This window comes from Culex pipiens, chromosome 3, assembly GCF_016801865.2.
Source record: "Culex pipiens pallens isolate TS chromosome 3, TS_CPP_V2, whole genome shotgun sequence".
In the NCBI taxonomy this organism is placed as follows: domain Eukaryota; kingdom Metazoa; phylum Arthropoda; class Insecta; order Diptera; family Culicidae; genus Culex; species Culex pipiens.
In genome coordinates this window covers 65,863,502-65,881,552 of record NC_068939.1, presented here as the reverse complement: position 1 = coordinate 65,881,552, position 18,051 = coordinate 65,863,502, and the positions used below count along the sequence as shown (strand labels likewise).

General features: G+C 38.0%; 1 protein-coding gene across 2 annotated transcripts in view; it reads right to left on the bottom strand.

Annotated features, from left to right (window-relative positions):
- Window positions 1-7,164, bottom strand: part of LOC120424485 (paternally-expressed gene 3 protein) — a 35,721-nt gene extending 28,557 nt beyond the window's left edge. The window contains exons 1-2 of one of the 2 annotated variants that reach the window (XR_008212433.1): window positions 6,684-7,164; window positions 77-701 (exon numbers count right to left, since the gene is read on the bottom strand). Coding sequence is in view for 1 of the 2 variants with exons in the window: in XM_052709831.1 (XP_052565791.1) it covers window positions 77-701; window positions 6,684-6,689 (631 nt within the window). In the remaining variant the exon portion in view is untranslated. The remainder of the gene's footprint in view (window positions 1-76; window positions 702-6,683) is intronic. The other variant, XM_052709831.1, reaches the window with a different exon arrangement.
- Between the last annotated feature and the right edge of the window lie 10,887 nt (window positions 7,165-18,051).

The following is an 18,051-nucleotide window of genomic DNA, read 5'->3' as shown; positions in this document are numbered from 1 at the left end:
AAACATGAATAATTAAATAGCTTATAGGACTACAAAAAGGATTTTAATGATTTGGATTTCGTACGGCAGTACTTACTAGCAATAGCGGGAGCAGCATAGGACGCAACAGCTGGTGCAGCATATCCGTACGAGACGGCAGGGCTGCTGATGACCTTGCTGACAGCCGGGGTGGCAACGTACGAAGACACGGCTGGGCCTGCCGAGTACGAAGAGATCGCAGGGCTGGACACGTACGACGAGTAAGCGGCTGGAGCGGCCGAAACTACCGTCTTCACTGGGGGCAGGTACTCTTTGGACACGTACGCGGGTTCCGCCGCGACGATCTTGGTCACAGCCGGGGCCACGTAGGCTGCGGCCGATTTTTCCGCGGCGTAAACAACGCCGGGGGTGGCGGACACCGTCTTCACCGCCGGGACATAGCTGGACAGCTTGAGATCGGCGCCGGTTCCGAAGGCGGCGTATGCTGGCGATGCTTCGTACGAACTGTACGAAGGTCCAACTGAGGCGTACTTGACGGCACCATCAACCGAGTAGGACGAGAATCCGGGCGTCACGCTGACGCTGTTGATGGCCTTGCCGACCGAGAGTTGTACTTGTGGTGCTGGATAGGCGTATCCGTGTCCACCCGGTGGACAGTCTGGGGCGGGGTTCCCTAAACTAGGTGCCGCTGCTAAAGCCACAATCAAGATTGCAGCGAAAAGCTGGACGGTGGAGAAGAAACCGAAGAAAATTAACGATCATTATTTGTATTACATGTATACAGCACGTGCTGCGTGTCGAGTGGTCCCTCGGTGAAATATCTGTATCACGTTTTCAGCCTGATCTAACCCAAGGAATGTGAACAACCTTGCATCGATTACATCATTCACAACGACCCAGCATGGCGGCGGCGATCGCCGATCACACAGATGGTGGAAGTGCGCGTTCTATAAACCGGAGTCCGGATCTCGTGACGCCAAGTCGCGTGTGATAGATGGCTAACGAACGTGTTTGGCGGCGGCCTGACCAAATTGGAGCATTTTAAGCCAGATATATCAGATGGTCGATTAGAACTGGTGCAGATCGTTTTGGCTATCCGGTGTGTTTGATAAATCAATTAAAATCGCCATCAAAGGATATGTGTGTGTGCGTATTGGAGCGTGCGGTGCGGGTTCTATGGTCGATGTGGTCCAATTAATTGTAAAGATTGGTTGTACCTTGCGGGTTGAAGCCTTTACAGTTTTGAAATAAAAGGTGCGTTAGCTTTTTAGATCTATGAATTTCGTACGAGAGTTGTGCTTGATAGCACCGTTATTGGAGATTATTTTGGATCGGACCTTTTTGTTTTTTTTTTACATATTTGGGCTAATAAAAGAGCCGAGCTCCTGTAGCCTTGTGGTACAGGTATCGCCTTGTGGCTCGATCCTTGTCTGGCTTCGCAAAGTCAGATTTTCATCAATGAGTAAAAAATATTCATCGGGAATCCTGACCGGTATGGGGGAAGGTTTTGTTTTATTTTTTAATTCTCCCGTTCTATGAATAATTGTCTCATAAAAGTTTTTGAACATTTAGATTTTTTTTTAAATTTTTAAGTTTCTTTTTGTCTTGTACAAAATCGATAATCATGTCAGGTTTTCCAATCGTTACACTAGAACGCATATTTATCGCTCCAAGTATTTTTAAATCCTCCGTTATTTTAACGAAGCATTTTTTTTTTGCGTTTTCTGTTGTATAGCGAAAAACTGCGAATGGGGATAAGTGAGCCAAATATGCGTAGAAACCAGGGATAGAATAATCGCGAAAAAATCAATTTCGCTTGCGAACTTTTTTCACCCGCGATAGAGAGAGGAGGCAAATCACGCAAAAGAAAATCGCTCCCGAAATTCTCCCAGAAAATCAATCTGCTGATGATTTTTTGTGAATTTCCTTGTCAGCACCACTCAAAATTATTTTTTTTCTTTTTGTTTACACACATTGCCCATCTACAAAATGTTACAGGCCAATTTCCGACGTGTAACGTTACACTTGCAAGTGTAGTAGTGAAAGAGATGTTCCGCCGAATAATCAAGATGGTGATTTTTTTAGATTCTTTTTACCGATCTTTCGTGCGCGAGAGAGGATAGCATGCTCCCTTCGGATTTTTCTCTTGATGAACATCCAATGATTTTCTTTTGATGATGATTATTCCATCGCTGGTAGAAACATAGCAAAAGGGTATTGATGGCTCAACTCAAACTTATAGTTTTTTTAGGATTCTGAATATATCAAAATTGAATTGAATATAAGCCGTATTGTACGCATACAAGGAAAAAGCTAACGTTTTTAAAAGTTTATAACAGAAAAATCATCTAACTATGAGAAAAATTTCCATTTGCCGTAGGTTTTGCCCTCAGGTAGAGGGTGACGAGCGGGAATTCCCGGGAAAAAAATCCCGGGAAATCGACCATTTTTAGACCTCTCGATTCCCGGGAAATTCGGTCGAGACTCCCGGGAAATTTTTAACTTATAAAAATCGAAGTAAACTTAGATAAACTTATAAGAAAAACATTTGAAAAATTCCAAATTGTTTTGAACATTTAATGTTCAATGTTCGATGTTCAAGTTCGAATAAACCAAAAAAAATCAAACCATTAACATTAACGACCCCCGGGTCTTTTGTGGTCTCTATTGCAAGTTTCTGCTCGAACCTAGGAGTCCGAAGGCTTGAATGGGGAGAGCACCCAAACCTCTCTCTACTCCAAGGAACCTTCCACCTTTGAATTGCGAGTCCAACCGCCGCCAGCGATTCCACCGGAGTAGGCTTGGTTTGGTGTGTTGTTTGTACTTATGGTATGGAGACGACTCCTACACCTGGAATGACTTAACGGCCTAACAACAACCAAGGCCGGGACCGACATTTTACTTCTTCATCCGATGGAAGGTCGAATAAACCAATGCTTCTCAAAAATTCTTATTCAGAAAGTTTAAATTATAACTTGTCAAAAATTCCAAAAACTAGAATTGAAAAAAAATTGGACCCCAAAATTAACCTTAAAAAATATTTAGCAGTTACACCTTACACCTCAGACATGAAATCAAATGTTTTATTTTCAAATATTTTTTGAAATTATTTCTAAGAAGGAAAAGATTTTTCAATTTAAGTTCAATTCCAAAATCTTCTCTTGAACAAAGCAATCCTCATAATTTAGTTTTTTTTGTGAACATATAAATTTTCCTGATAACTCTAAATATTTCTTCAATGAAAATACAGCTGACCTTAAAAATTACAAAAAAATAGTTCAATTTGTTGTTTCGAGTCGATGTTTATCATATTGCAAAATTTCCGATGCTGGGAAATTATATATTAGTTGTATTAGTTTTTTTTTTGTACAAAAATCTAATAACAACTTTGTGCAACTTTTGAAAAATCTCTCAGTGTGAATTAAGATTCATAAATATTTTAAACTACAATTTTGAGTCTTGAAAAGGTCAGGAAACGATTTTGTATTTGCAGATTCAGAAAAAAAAAAATCAAATGGTTTCATATAGTTCCTTAAAATAATGAGGCTACTTAAATTACCGTTTCATAGAATTAGTATGAATCAAATGTTACTGAATTCATAAAAAAAAAACAAATTTATTACTTTTTATTTCATAAAATTTTGGCACGATTGGCATAGTCAAAAAAATTCCCGGGTTCCGGGAATTCCCGGGAAATGGCCAAATTCAACTCTCGATTCCCGGGAAATTGAAAATCTCGAGAATCGTCACCCTCTACCCTCAGGGAACCTTTCTTTTTTTACGTAACACAAAAATTAGATTTTCGGACCCCCTGCCTTTGTATCAAATATCCATACGAATTTCAAAAAATGGTATGGGACGTAATACAGCCTTCGACCCCCTGCTTCCCATACTTGCGTTACGTAATAAAATAATGCTATGGTGTTGGAGGCGGTTGCGAAAAGATATTGGGATGTTGAAGAAATCATTTTTTACAGTAATTTTCAAGTGCTATGAGAAAAAGTAAAAGCAACACAATAGAATTTGATTTTATTTCCAGGTGGCCAAAGTGTACGGATGGCTTCGGACAGTCTTTTTAGGGGTAGCAATCAACTTCCAAGAGCCAGTAGATATTTTTTGAAATGTCGCATGGCATATTTCTGTGTCTTCTAGATTTTGTCCCCCACGGTTGTACTACGGTACTTCCGGAGGTCCCGAAACTTTCTGAAGGGGTCATTATATTCCGTAACTCATAGGAGGATTTGTTTTTGATAATACTTTAGTTTTTTACACTAAAGCTTCATACTGTAGAAGAAAAATATTGAGTAACCATAAAGTGACCCCACTGGCTAAAACGAAGGTACCCCAAGGGAATCTGCGATAAATCCGTAACAATCCGGAATTCGGGCCCAACTCAAAGGTCATTCAAAACTGGGCCTGCCCTGAAAGTTTAATCGAAGTTGGATGAAACGAACCAGAGATATGAAGGGGTCGTATTTTTTTTTTATCTTCAGGAGTCTGCACAGAGCTCTAGAACGCTTAGAACATCAATGTCATAGATACCAATAGCTCAACAAGTTAAAAAAAACGAAGTTGACTTTATAGTTGTTGGCTACTAATGCTAGTACCAATCACTAGTGTATTCCTTTTATCTACAAGGACTTCGCTGCCCTGTGCTCCTAAGTGTATGAAAGTATGGCATGGGAAAAAGGCGCCGAATACCCCTACAGAACTTAGAATGGACCGGCGAACTCTGGATTGTGAGTCCAGTGTGCGGTGCGATTGATCCACACGGGCGGAACAGGTTACTGTCCCCATATTAGGCATGGTAGGTGAATTCTGTAGTTGCAAGCATTAAAATTCGTTATCTCAAGTCAAGAGATTTCAATTTGTCTAACAAGAAAAAAAACCATGCTTATGTTAAATTGTTTGAAAAACACGATGGAGACATGGAGACGTTTAATTTAGAATTAAATCGCATGTATATTGAGAAAATTTTATGTAAAGATTTCAATTGTACTAAATGCATCAAAGTAAAAGTCGAGTTTAGCTCTATAATTTTATTTTGTCCCAGAAATGGCCATTTGAAAACAGATTTTTTGAAAAAAATTCGATAATCGCAAACTTTGGAACGGTGTCATAAAAGAAGGAGTGGTTCAATTTTGCTAAAAATCGGGATTCTTGCATTTTTCGATAGTATAAATAACTCCGAAAAATTTAAGCATGATCACAAAAGACGATATAGAGTGATATGCCGCTTCAAGGGAAATTACTCATAGGCTCAGAACACCCATAAAATTCGGCCCGGTAACGAACGACGAAAATTAACATTTTAATCATTGTAAAGTTTGCATTATCTTTATTATCAGAAATTCCAGGATGAATTGTATTGAAAAACTAATGATTCAAAGTGTCGTTTTTTGACATATTAAATGCTCTTTTTAGCCTTAGAGAAAAACATTCAGCAACGCCTATTTTTTTTATCTCCAAGTGTACGTGTTTCTGGGAACCCCAAAGATCATCCTTTCTCTCGAATAGAGCATGTGGAAAAAAATTTGCTGGCCGGTGTTATTATACATAAATACATACCTTGACGCACTTAAATGTATTTTATGTTTGAGAAATAGCTTTCAAGATTTTATGACCGTTACACAATAATAAAACATCTTATTTGATGCTTTTAATGATTTCTGCGATTTTTTTTTTCTACACATTTAACCGAATTTCATGTTCCTTTCACGATTATTGTTGCCGCTTCTTCTTTTGTCCTGATTACTTCCCAGTCCACAGCCATCGTCCTTTTTCACACAACATCTTCACAGTCCGTTAGCAGCCTTCCGCTCCAAGCACTGTTCTTGCATCAGTTCTCCACCTCAACACAACCCATATTAGGGCGCTTCTGTTCCGATCCACTTTTGCCACTAATGACTCACACTTTCATCCATCGAACCCACCACGAATCAAGGTCTTTCGCAAAACGTTCTCACGGTACTGGTAGCTTGGCACAAATGCGGTAGTACCAACCAGCAACACCGATTACGGTTCAATTATTCAAAACAGTTGTAATTTATTCATCTATCCGCGGTGCATTTGTCACCACGCACTTCGCACACACACACAAATATACACACCCAAGCGGGTTTCAAACGGGGGTTGCGCCCTGAAAGGGCGCCAGTAAATCACTCTGTCGACGATGACGAAGCCGTTACTGGAGTTGCCACAGCTAGAAAATTTGCATTTCCCATCCGGCAACACCCGTGGGCACGTGCAGAACCTGCACCCGAAGTCACCGCCGCGGCGCGTTCACTTTTTTGCGCGGTCACTCCGGTTATGGCTTGCGTCAAGTTCCTCCGTAGCAGGTTTCGCGCGCTCGCGCGCCTATTCCTAAACGGGCCTGTCAACGATCAACAATCACCGACCTTAAAAACTTCACGGCGCAGGCTTGCACAGAATGTGGATCAATTAGTCGCCACTGAAGTAGTTCGTATCACACACTGTTGCCGGTGCGCTGACTTAGTTGGGGGGCACTTGAACATGTCCTCACGGTATCGATCAGCAGGTGTCGAAGATCGACTAGGCAGCGTCCATTAATCACAATAAATGCAATTCATTAGAGTGTTCCTTTACGGGGGTTGTTCACGGTAATCCTTGGGTTATCTCTCGGCACTATGTACACTATGGTAGTCCTTGCGGAGGGATGGCCCTGCTCTCCGCCGGGAACTCACCTTCATGTTGAAGTTTTCGTGTAGAACACGCACGCACGCACGGATACACAATTAATTTACGGCAGAAATTAGAACGCGTGCACGCACGGAATTAGGACACGGACTGCGGACACGCACGACGGAAGAACGGAACCTCGGAATCGACCGGACGTCAAAAAATCGCTCTACATCTGCGCGTAGAGCGTCAACCTAAAACTATTACTGATGGCTCGGCCTAGCCCTGTAGTAGCTTTTATACCCCAAGAGTGCACACAGGTCCCGGCCTCACGAAAAGTGCCGCCACCGTCGCCAAATGTGCGAAACTCTACGCGCCCCGAGAACATGTCCCCTCCACGCACACAAACCGACACAAACACACCTCTGACACCTAGTTCTGTGTGCTCTAGTTGTTTGAATTTTCACGCGATTCGCGTTCTATACCTGCACCGCGTCCAAGTCGTCGGGAGACCTCAACGCGCGACAGATCACGAACCGCACGATATTGCCAACCTCCGATATCCTTCTCTCTTTTCTCCCGCAACTCGGCAGGGTTCTGTGCGCTCGCGACTACACCCTGCTGCGTGAAGTACTACTCCTCTCGGCTGCTACTACTACTTCTACTACTACCACTACTAAGGCCAGTTCAAAGAATGTCCCCACCTTGCGACGAACTCGCGATCTACTCTACTCACCGATATTGCGTGGTCTCAGCGACACTCCGCAAAGGGGGTCTCGACGCAGTAAGATTTGATACACTTTTAAGTACCCTTCGTTCCGCGCCGCAGCGTCGTCGATGAAGGAGAGAAGAGAGTTCAAGAAGGGTGACCTGATCCTGCTCCTTGTCCACCGCCGCCAGCCGCAGCTGGTCAGCAGTCGGGAATTGGAGTTTGTGGACGCGGTGGGCATAAGTGCATTTAAGCTTGCGCTGAAGTGCGTGTCCTTGCTGCGCTGCTGGCTTGAAGTTGTTTTTTGGGTTTAGTCGCGACTGGGGTTATTGGATTTGCAAGGGGCGATGAAATGTTAGCATTGCAAGCAGTTATTGTTATGTTATTTTTCATGCATACGCTAGATTTATGAGAATATCATAAAAAAATCTCTTAAATTGATACCTTATCCGCCTTGAGGTGGTTGATGCCTTCCTAACATTAAAATAAAACAACCGCCCTTTCAATGTTCTATCAAATTATCATTATTTTTCATATCTTTAGGTAGAGTCGAATCTTCAAATTCATAGCTCATTGAATAGCTCTTTTGATCACCCATCCAACAAAGGGTCACATGTTGGAACCTAACATAATTTTCATCAGCATATCTGATATGTGGCTTGACTCAAGGACTCATAGTCAGATCTTCAATCTATATTGATCGTGTTTCACTAAGGGAGCGTCCCTTTATTACTTAACACAATTTAGGATTTTTGACACCTCCTCTTCCTCCTTTCATAAAATATTGCAAAAAAAAAGCTATCCCGATGATTTATTGATTGTGGTTGCCGGATTGTTTTTACGGTAGTCGGGCATGTACGTGTGTCAAACTGCATCTGACTAAATTCCCTTTGGACAGTTGTCGCACTTGCAGCAATTTTGAAGGTGTAACAAGATAGAACACAGCAATGCAAGAAGGTTTTTTCCGGTTTTGTCTGAGATGGTCGGTGTTGAAATCGAGTTTTGAGAATCTGTGAAGGTCAAAAGGTGAGGCATTGAAAGCTGTACAAAGTGACGTCTTTGACTCTATTTGGCCCAAAATCGACTTGCGACAAAATAGCACGTTCATGCCAAAGATTTTTTTGTTGAAAGTTGTATGTATTGTTTTACATTTTCAAACAGTTTTGATCGAAAATGCTTCCAATCAATTGGTTCTAATTTAATACAATCAATAATACAACAAAATATGACAAAAACATTATTCATACGCTGCAAATTTCATGTACCGCGCTCTAGTAAGGGTCGAAAAATGGTTGCACATTTGAGTCTGAATACATTTGGGTATTTCTACGCCAACTCACACAGCAGTTGCCTCGACTCCTCTTCGATTAGCGTGAAACTTTGTTCTAAGGGGTAAATTTTGTCCTTGATCACGAATCCGAGGTCGGTTTTTTGATATCTCGTGACGGAGGGGCGGTACGGCCCCTTCCATTTTTGAACATGCGAAAAAAGAGGTGTTTTTCAATAATTTGCAGCCTGAAACGGTGATGAGATAGAAATTTGGTGTCAAAAGGACTTTTATGTAAAATTAGACTCCCAATTTGATGGCGTACTCAGAATTCCGAAAAAAAGTATTTTTCATAGAAAAAAAAACACTAAAAATTTTTAAAAATTATCCCATTTTCCGTTACTTGACTGTACATTTCTTAGAACATGTCATTTTAAGGGAAATTTCATGTAGGGGAGAGTGGGGCCTGTATCTCGTCAGCATGTGGGTAAAACAGTTAGCTTTTCTTTTTTTTTTTTTCTAAAACTCATTGTAGAAAACAAAGAAAAAAATCAAAAAATGTTTAGATTGAGTTACACACATTTTTTCTAAAAAGTGCTGAAACAAACTTCCAAGAGATCTTTTTTCTTTGTTTTGATTAAAATAGTCCAACAAGATCATAACAGTCCAACAAGATTTTGTCTCTGAAACGAGTATATGTGTTCCTAGTAGAATTTTGCCTGCTGAATCCGAATCCGGGTCCAGAATTGCTCCAAATGGTCCCAATTTTGAGATACACCCGTTTGAAATGTTAGTTTGGGCCAAAATTAGCTACTCTGAGACGAGTATATGTGTTCCTAGTAGAATTTTGCCTGCTGAATCCGAATCCGGGTCCAGAATTGCTCCAAATGGTCCCAATTTTGAGATACACCCGTTTGAAATGTTAGTTTGGGCCAAAATTAGCTACTTTGTCGACTATTTTACAAAAGAACTATTGAATAAACAACTAAACCAATACATGTATCTTATAGTTCAGGTTTTCCCCTTTCTGAAACACCCCTGGTTTTAAAAATTTGATTGTTTCTACGCATATTTATAGCCATTTTAAAATTATATTTTCAGTTGGTTCTCATTCAAGTTTTTCCAACTTGCATGCAAGTCATATTATGCTGGGATATCAATAATAAAAATCAAAAATGCTTTGCAGAACGTTAAATAAGTATGTCTCGGTAATCTAAATGATCATATTTCACGTAATTTTGTCTGCTGAATCCATTCCTATCATTAGATTTTTTCAAAAGGGTCAGCTTTTTGAGTAAAACTTGAATTTTCGATGATTTTTTCAAAATAAAATCTATGTTATGCTAAAGTATGACTCAGAGATGACTAAATGTCGATGTCTCGTCAGTCTTATTTATCACTTTTAATGTATTTTTGTCTGCTAAATCCATTCCCATCATTAGATTTTTTCAAAAAGGTCAAGTTTTTGAGAAAAATTTAAATTTTCGATGATTTTTTCAAAATAAAATCTTGTTTATGCTAAAGTATGACTTAGAGATGACTAAATGTCGATGTCTCGTTAGTCTAATTGATCATTTTTAATGTATTTTTGTCTGCTGAATCCATTCCCATCATTAGATTTTTTCAAACAGGTCAGGTTTTTGAGTAGAAATTGAATTTTCGATGAATTTTTCAAAATTAAATTTAAACAGCTGGAACATTTGAGTGATTTTTCTGATCAATTTGGCGTCTTCGGCAAAGTTGTAGGTATTGTTGAGGACTATTGAGAAAAAAAGGTTTACGGAAAAAAAATTGCCAAATTCTTTACAAAATTTTTTTTACAATAACTCAAATTCCCAAAACACGTATTTTTTTATTTTCGAGAATTTTTGATAAGTTTTAGAGGACAACAAACCAAATTTTTTGAGCCATAGAGAAGTAAGTATGGTCAAAAAATCTGCGAGTTATGAGTTTTTGAAAAGGCAGTGATTTTTGGAAAAAATCGAAATTTCATACAAAACAAAATTTGACCAGATTCTTTAATGTTAAATTTAATTTGCAATCGAAAAGTACAGATTTTTGATAAACGGCTCCGTTTTCAAGATATAGCCACGCAAACATTCAATATTACGCCCTTTTAAAATGTTAGTCTTGATTTTTTTTTAAATTTTGTTATTGAATAGATCGGAATTTTTTACGAATGTTTCATGTTTTAACATTGAAAATCGGAACATAAGTTGCTGAGATATCGATATTATAAAATTGTGGGGTTTTTGAGTAAGAACTATACAACCTCAATTTTCCTCATTCTTTTTGTTTAAACCGCTGTATCTCAGCAACCATAGGTCCAATATTCTATGTCTCTTTGACAATTTTATAGAAAATCAAAGATCAGAATCTTTTCAAAATAGATATTTTTAGAAAAGGTTACTCATGGTCAATATTTTTAAAAATCAAAAAACTGCAAATATTTCGCTAAAATCAAACTTTGGGTGACAATATCTTGAAAACGGAGCCCTTTATCAAAAAATCTGTAAAGTACTTTTCGATTGCAAATCAAATCTAACATAAAAAATTAGGTCGAATTTCGTTTTGTATAAAATTTCGATTTTTTTCCAAAAATCAAAACTTTTAAAAAAAATTATAACTTGGCGGCAGATTTTTTGACCATGTTTCTCTATGGCTCAAAAGTTGGGGTTTTTTGTCCTCTAAAACATATAAAAAATCTCGAAAATCAAAAAATACGTATTTTGGGAATTTGAGTTTTTGTGAAAACAAGTTAATGACAAATTTGGCATTTTTTTCGTGTACAAAAGGTCTCTCAATAGTCCTCAAGAATACCTACAACTTCACCGAAGACGCCAAATTGATCAGAAAATTCACTCAAAAGTTCCAGCTGTTTAAATTATTACGTACCATTTTTGTATGGACAGCTACCAAAATTGTATGGAGCTTCTTTGGTCATAGGGAAGGCCCCACAAAGTTTGAATCAAATAAAAAAATACAACAAATAAAAATGGTCGAAATCGGCCGATTTCGAAGAGAACAGCTCATAAAATAGATTTTATTTTGAAAAAATCTATTTTTACTCAAAAACTTGACCTTTTCGAAAAAATCTAATGATGGGAATGAATTCAACAGACAAAAATACATTAAAAATGATCAATTAGACTGACGAGACATCGACATTTAGTCATCTCTAAGCCATATTTTAGCATAAAATAGATTTTATTTTGAAAAAATCATCGAAAATTCAATTTTTACTCAAAACCTGACCTTTTTGAAAAAATCTAATGATGGAAATGGATTCAGCAGACAAAAATACATGAAATATGATCAATTAGACTACCGAGACAAACTTATTTAACGTTCTGCAAAGCATTTTTGATTTTTATTATTGATATCCCAGCATAATTTGACTTGCATGCAAGTTGGAAAAACTTGAATGAGAACCAACTGAAAATATAATTTTAAAATGGCTACAAATATGCGTAGAAACAATCAAATTTTTAAAATCAGGAGTGTTTCAGAAAGGGGAAAACTTGAACTATAAGAAACATGTATTGGTTTAGTTGTTTATTCAATAGTTCTTTTGTAAAATAGTCGACAAAGTAGCTAATTTTGGCCTAAACTAACATTTCAAACGGGTGTATCTCAAAATTGGGACCATTTGGAGCAATTCTGGACCCGGATTCGGATTCAGCAGGCAAAATTCTACTAGGAACACATATACTCGTCTCAGAGACAAGAAACATTTGATTTTTTGTTGAACTGTATTGAACTAATTAGTATTGAAAACACTCAAAAATTATTGTAGTTTTTCACGACCGTTACAATTATTTTAGATTACGTTTCGGCTTTCGGTCACTTGGTAAAATCAAACACCAGTTTGCTTTCTTCTCCGACGTTTCGGTTCATATAGAACCTTTTTCAAGGAATCTAAAATTTATTTGGTGGTAAAATTGGGCACAACATAATTACAAAGAATCTTACCGAAAAGAAGGTGCTTTTCGTCTGTTGGTACTTTTCCAAGCACTCAACTGTCAGGTGGTGGGGAAATACTAATAAAGGGTAAATTTTAATTAGCCAAAATTAGCATCACTTTTGTTTCCGTGTACTCACACGCTTGCGAGTCTGGCCACTCTCCAAGATTCGCTCGTCCCATGGAGATTTCGACTCGAACCACAATACGGTAGCACCAGAAAATTATCACACTTCTCATTCGGCGCGCCAACTTTTTAAGATGGCAGTACAAGTGAAAAAAACGACTATTGTGTGTGTTATGTAAACATTATGTGTTAGTATGTGTGTTGTCCCTACTGTTTGTGTTGTTTTTATTTGGTTTGTTTTAATTAGCATTCCTTTTTGTTTTGATGTTTTTAATTTCATGTAAAATTCCAGCATATGCAGCATGTAGGTTGTCCGTGTCCGTCCGTTTGTTCACTGTTTTGTCTGTGTTTTTTATGTGACAACTCTCCAAGATTGGCAGATTACTCGGTTTCATTGAGCGATCTACTATTTTGACGGAGTCAATCCCGATAGAGTGTTCCATAGCTGTTGCGTGTTGAACCAATGCTGATTTTTCCTTCGCCCCACTGATCCACAGATCAGCTGGGCGAAGGAAAAATCAGCATTGGTTCAACACGCAACAGCTATGGAACACTCTATCGGGATTGACTCCGTCAAAATAGTAGATCGCTCAATGAAACCGAGTAATCTGCCAATCTTGGAGAGTTGTCACATAAAAAACACAGACAAAACAGTGAACAAACGGACGGACACGGACAACCTACATGCTGCATATGCTGGAATTTTACATGAAATTAAAAACATCAAAACAAAAAGGAATGCTAATTAAAACAAACCAAATAAAAACAACACAAACAGTAGGGACAACACACATACTAACACATAATGTTTACATAACACACACAATAGTCGTTTTTTTTCACTTGTACTGCCATCTTAAAAAGTTGGCGCGCCGAATGAGAAGTGTGATAATTTTCTGGTGCTACCGTATTGTGGTTCGAGTCGAAATCTCCATGGGACGAGCGAATCTTGGAGAGTGGCCAGACTCGCAAGCGTGTGAGTACACGGAAACAAAAGTGATGCTAATTTTGGCTAATTAAAATTTACCCTTTATTAGTATTTCCCCACCACCTGACAGTTGAGTGCTTGGAAAAGTACCAACAGACGAAAAGCACCTTCTTTTCGGTAAGATTCTTTGTAATTATGTTGTGCCCAATTTTACCACCAAATAAATTTTAGATTCCTTGAAAAAGGTTCTATATGAACCGAAACGTCGGAGAAGAAAGCAAACTGGTGTTTGATTCTACCAAGTGACCGAAAGCCGAAACGTAATCTCAAAAATTATTCAAACAAAATATTTTTTATACATGAATTGTTTGATAAACATATCAACTCCAAAACCCTTACGCATTTGACGTTAAACTTATTGTCATAGTATTTTTACAATAAATTGTTTAAAAAAGTGCGTTTAGGGAGACTTGATCCCTGCATTTTTACAGTCACTCGAATCAGCCTCAAGATTAAATAATTGGGCTGGGTTTTCGTTTAGTATAGTTGTACATAACTTATTGCAATTTGAACCATTTTTCAAAAGTTTGTAAACAAACATTACCAGCTTTTGTAAACATGCTCAATTTTGGTCTAAAAAAGAAAATTTTAAGTTTTTGAATATTTTGCATGCTAAACTTGTTTTATTTTGAACACAAACGTACAGGTTTAATGTGAAATTGCTCTAACTTATAGAAAATTAAAAGTTTGGATGAATAAGAAACATTTTGCTAAAGATTTCTTCAAAATGTTGAAAAGGGGATCAAATCACCCCCAACATTTTGAAAATGCCGGTTTAAAATATTTGTTTAAAATGCTTGGCGTAATTCGAAGAGTTTATCTGCTGAAATACCCTTATCAGCCAAACATAGTTGAATGTCTAAGCTTTCAATTCATGCAAAAAGTTCATAGTTTTGTGAGAAATTGACAGAATTATGTGCGATACAAAAAAACAAAGTCTCCCCACTCTCCCCTACTTTTCGAATCTACATTGATCCAGAAGGGAACAAAAATTTTCATTTTAAAATTTCGAGTTTTTTCTAACTTTACGGATTATAATTAAAATGAAAAAAGTATTTAATTTGATTTTATGATCATTGGTATTTGTTTTTATAATATATTTTAAAAGGGAAAGACACAAACTATGCAAAATTGCGTACCGTAAACTGGGGTCAATCGGGACACATGGGACAGCAGTTTTAACCATGTTGGAGCACAATATTTTGATTTTTCTGGTTGGTTTCAGTTAGAACAGACTCAGACCATTAAAATGTGTACATCCATTTCCAAATTTAAATGCGTCAAAAACTGCTGTCCTTATTCAAACTGTAGTCCCGATTCGCCCTAGATTTTGTTGTAAATTGTTTGATAGACTGTATTTAGGTGATGATTAAAAATTATTTCTGTACGGCAATTCCATTTGAAAAGAGACTAAACCAAAAAAAGTTCCCCGTCGGACTCAAAAATTTTCTGGGGGTTTCTTAGCCGAAATAATTAGACCCGTTTTTTTGTTCGTTTGGCCGTTACGGTGATCTACACCGTGCTACACAGAAAGAAATAATGGTAATATTCATCTGGAAATGGTGACAGTTTTTTTGTAAAAAAATGTGTAATATTATATCAGAAACTATGATGAATTTTCATTAGTTTCTGGTGAATATTCATCAGGTTCACATTCTTACAAATTTTTAGGTAATATTACTCAAAAAAGAGGCAATATTTAACGTACCAATTTTCATCATTCAGAAATTAAATTATTTTTGCTGAGTAAGGTGGTCCCAAAAAATGGCAATTTTTGTCAATTTTTGCAAAAACCACATTTTTAAAAATGTCGTGCCTCCACACGATTTCTGTCGATTTTAGTTGTCTTAGATGCAAATGAAGGGCAATTAGATTGCCTTTCAATGAAAAATAGTTTGAGATCCTCGAAAAATTTCACAACACATTTAAAAAAATTGGCGATGTTGATCCGTCCGTCCGACTTTTTCAAATGTTTGGCTGGTTTTATCGGATCTCGATATATTTTTCCTTGAAAGGGAAACTAATTGCCTATCATTTGCGTTCATGACAACTCAAATAGGTAAAAATGGTGCGGAGTTATGATTTTTTTTGAAAAATGTGTTTATTCTAGATTTTGTTATCCAAAGAAATATTGCTTAAATATTTATTAAAACTTCAGTTTGTCAATTTTCACTCCTCAGGCATCTATTGTCATCTCAACGATTAGTAATGTTAGGGGCAATGTACAATACAATGTTCGGAAAGTTGAAGGCTACCATTTGTCACGATTTTGGGGGAAGGAATTCGCACTTAAATTTTCCGTGCATGTTCTAAAAGCTCTTTACGCATCCGGTAGCTGTGACCACAGCCACTAATTACCCTTGAACTAGGGGGGCAACCTTCCCATTATTCTTGTGCAGGTTAAATTCCACACCGATCACAATTTTTCACCACGCTCCGAAGGACCTTGCTCTAATATTTGCGCGCACACCTGAGCGATTCCCGCTGGGCCTGCTGCTTTGGGGGGTATCGAATTATGCCTCTGGTGGCGTCGTGAAGTCCTATTAGCGCTCCGCGGTCACCTCGCTGTTGTTGTTGTTGTCCAAGCGCCAAAAATATCTCCCTCCCCCTCTCCCCCCGTACGAGTATGCGATGATGATTAATGGTCACCAATTCGGCGAAAATGAGCGTTAATGAACGCTGAACTGCAACCTGTCGATATAGTCATGATCAACCAGCGTCGGTCCGTCCGGCCTTCTGTTCGGTGTTGATTCAGTGGTCGTGATAACGTATTATACTGCAATAAATTAAATAAGAATTTGTTTACAACAGGCACCAGCAGAGTGTGATGGATAGCTTAGGGGAAAAGGTTTTGATAGGTCTTTAAACATATCACAAGTTCTGATGCACATCTGAACCTTATGTTATTACCAAAAAAGTGGTCACGTGGGTTGTGGATGGTCTCTTAACAATATCTTTTGAAACTTATGTGATGTTCAAACGATTCAAATGATGGTTTACAAATGACACCTTACATGGAACACTGGATTGAAGAACTTAAAAAAATGCTTAAAGATATCATGAATTTATTAATAGAATTCCGAGGGAAAGAAATGAGAAAACATGACCTAATTCAACAAAATATTCGAGAACGTGTTAAAGCACGACACAATTCCACCAATCAAACATTTTCCATTAGCTTGGCTGCATTCAGTTCAATGACAAGGTTTCCCTCACGTGGGTACACGTTTTCAAAGTTGTTTCTTTTCACCTTAAAAGGTTTGGCGTGTGCTCGGCGAGGCTGGTCAAAATCTTCCGTAGGTGCCACCTGCCACCGCCAACCCCCGACCGGTTCGATGCCGATAAACGTGCACGTGCATGAATAATTTATGAACCTGAAAAAAATACAGACTGCGAAAAATAATGAACTAAATCGGCACAAAATCAGTGAACATGAATGCAAAATATTTATAATTTAATTATACACCAGCGAGCGCAGTTTATCGCGTTAGGACGACAACATGCACGGGTTGGGGCTTGGACCCCGGTCAGTTTGAGACCATTTGGCGGCATGGAAAGTGTCAATCCGTGTGACATTGTCACGTAGACCCGCGAGTGGCAGTGGCACGTGCACTTTGGCAGCTATTTTTGAGGATTGATTTGATGTTAAAGCAATGCTTTAGTAAGAAAAATCTATTTTGATCATTTATGATGTAAAAAATGGCACAAAACCAGTAAATAATAGATTGAGTTGTACCTCTATGCTGCAACATAAGTCACTTTTTGTAGTGATATAAAGTAAACCCCCCAAGGCAAGAACCAGCAGCTGCATCTACTTAGCAGCTTAACGACCAAGTGCGTGCATCGACTTTAACAGAGTACATACGCAGCTAAACTGAACCGCTTGCTCGTTGACACACATATACTAATGGTATAATTAATTAGATTTATTATTTATTCATTAATTAATAAAGCTCTAGGGATTTTCCAGCAATGTCGCGAGCGATTGGGAAAAACTAGGCCGAACTTCACTTTGGTGCTTGGTAAGGCGATTGTGCAACTTTCAGTACCATTCTTTGCAGCCGAGACTCGGTTCGTTTCGTGCCTTAGCGGTTGACTTAGTCGTCATCGCGAATGAGTGATCTTAGCTCAGGATGTGACATTGCTATAGTGCATCGACTTGAACTGGATTAAAGGCAAGGCAGTTTACTTTTTTGAAATGAGATTAGTTAGTTGTCGCTGACATTTCCATATATAATAATATACTGCACCGAGAATTGACTTGAATGATTTTTTTAAACATTTTATGATTTAATATTTAATTTTCAACATGATTTTGTCAATAATTTAGAAAAATAAGGCTTTTGAAACATGAACAAATAAAAAATAAATTAGTAATTCT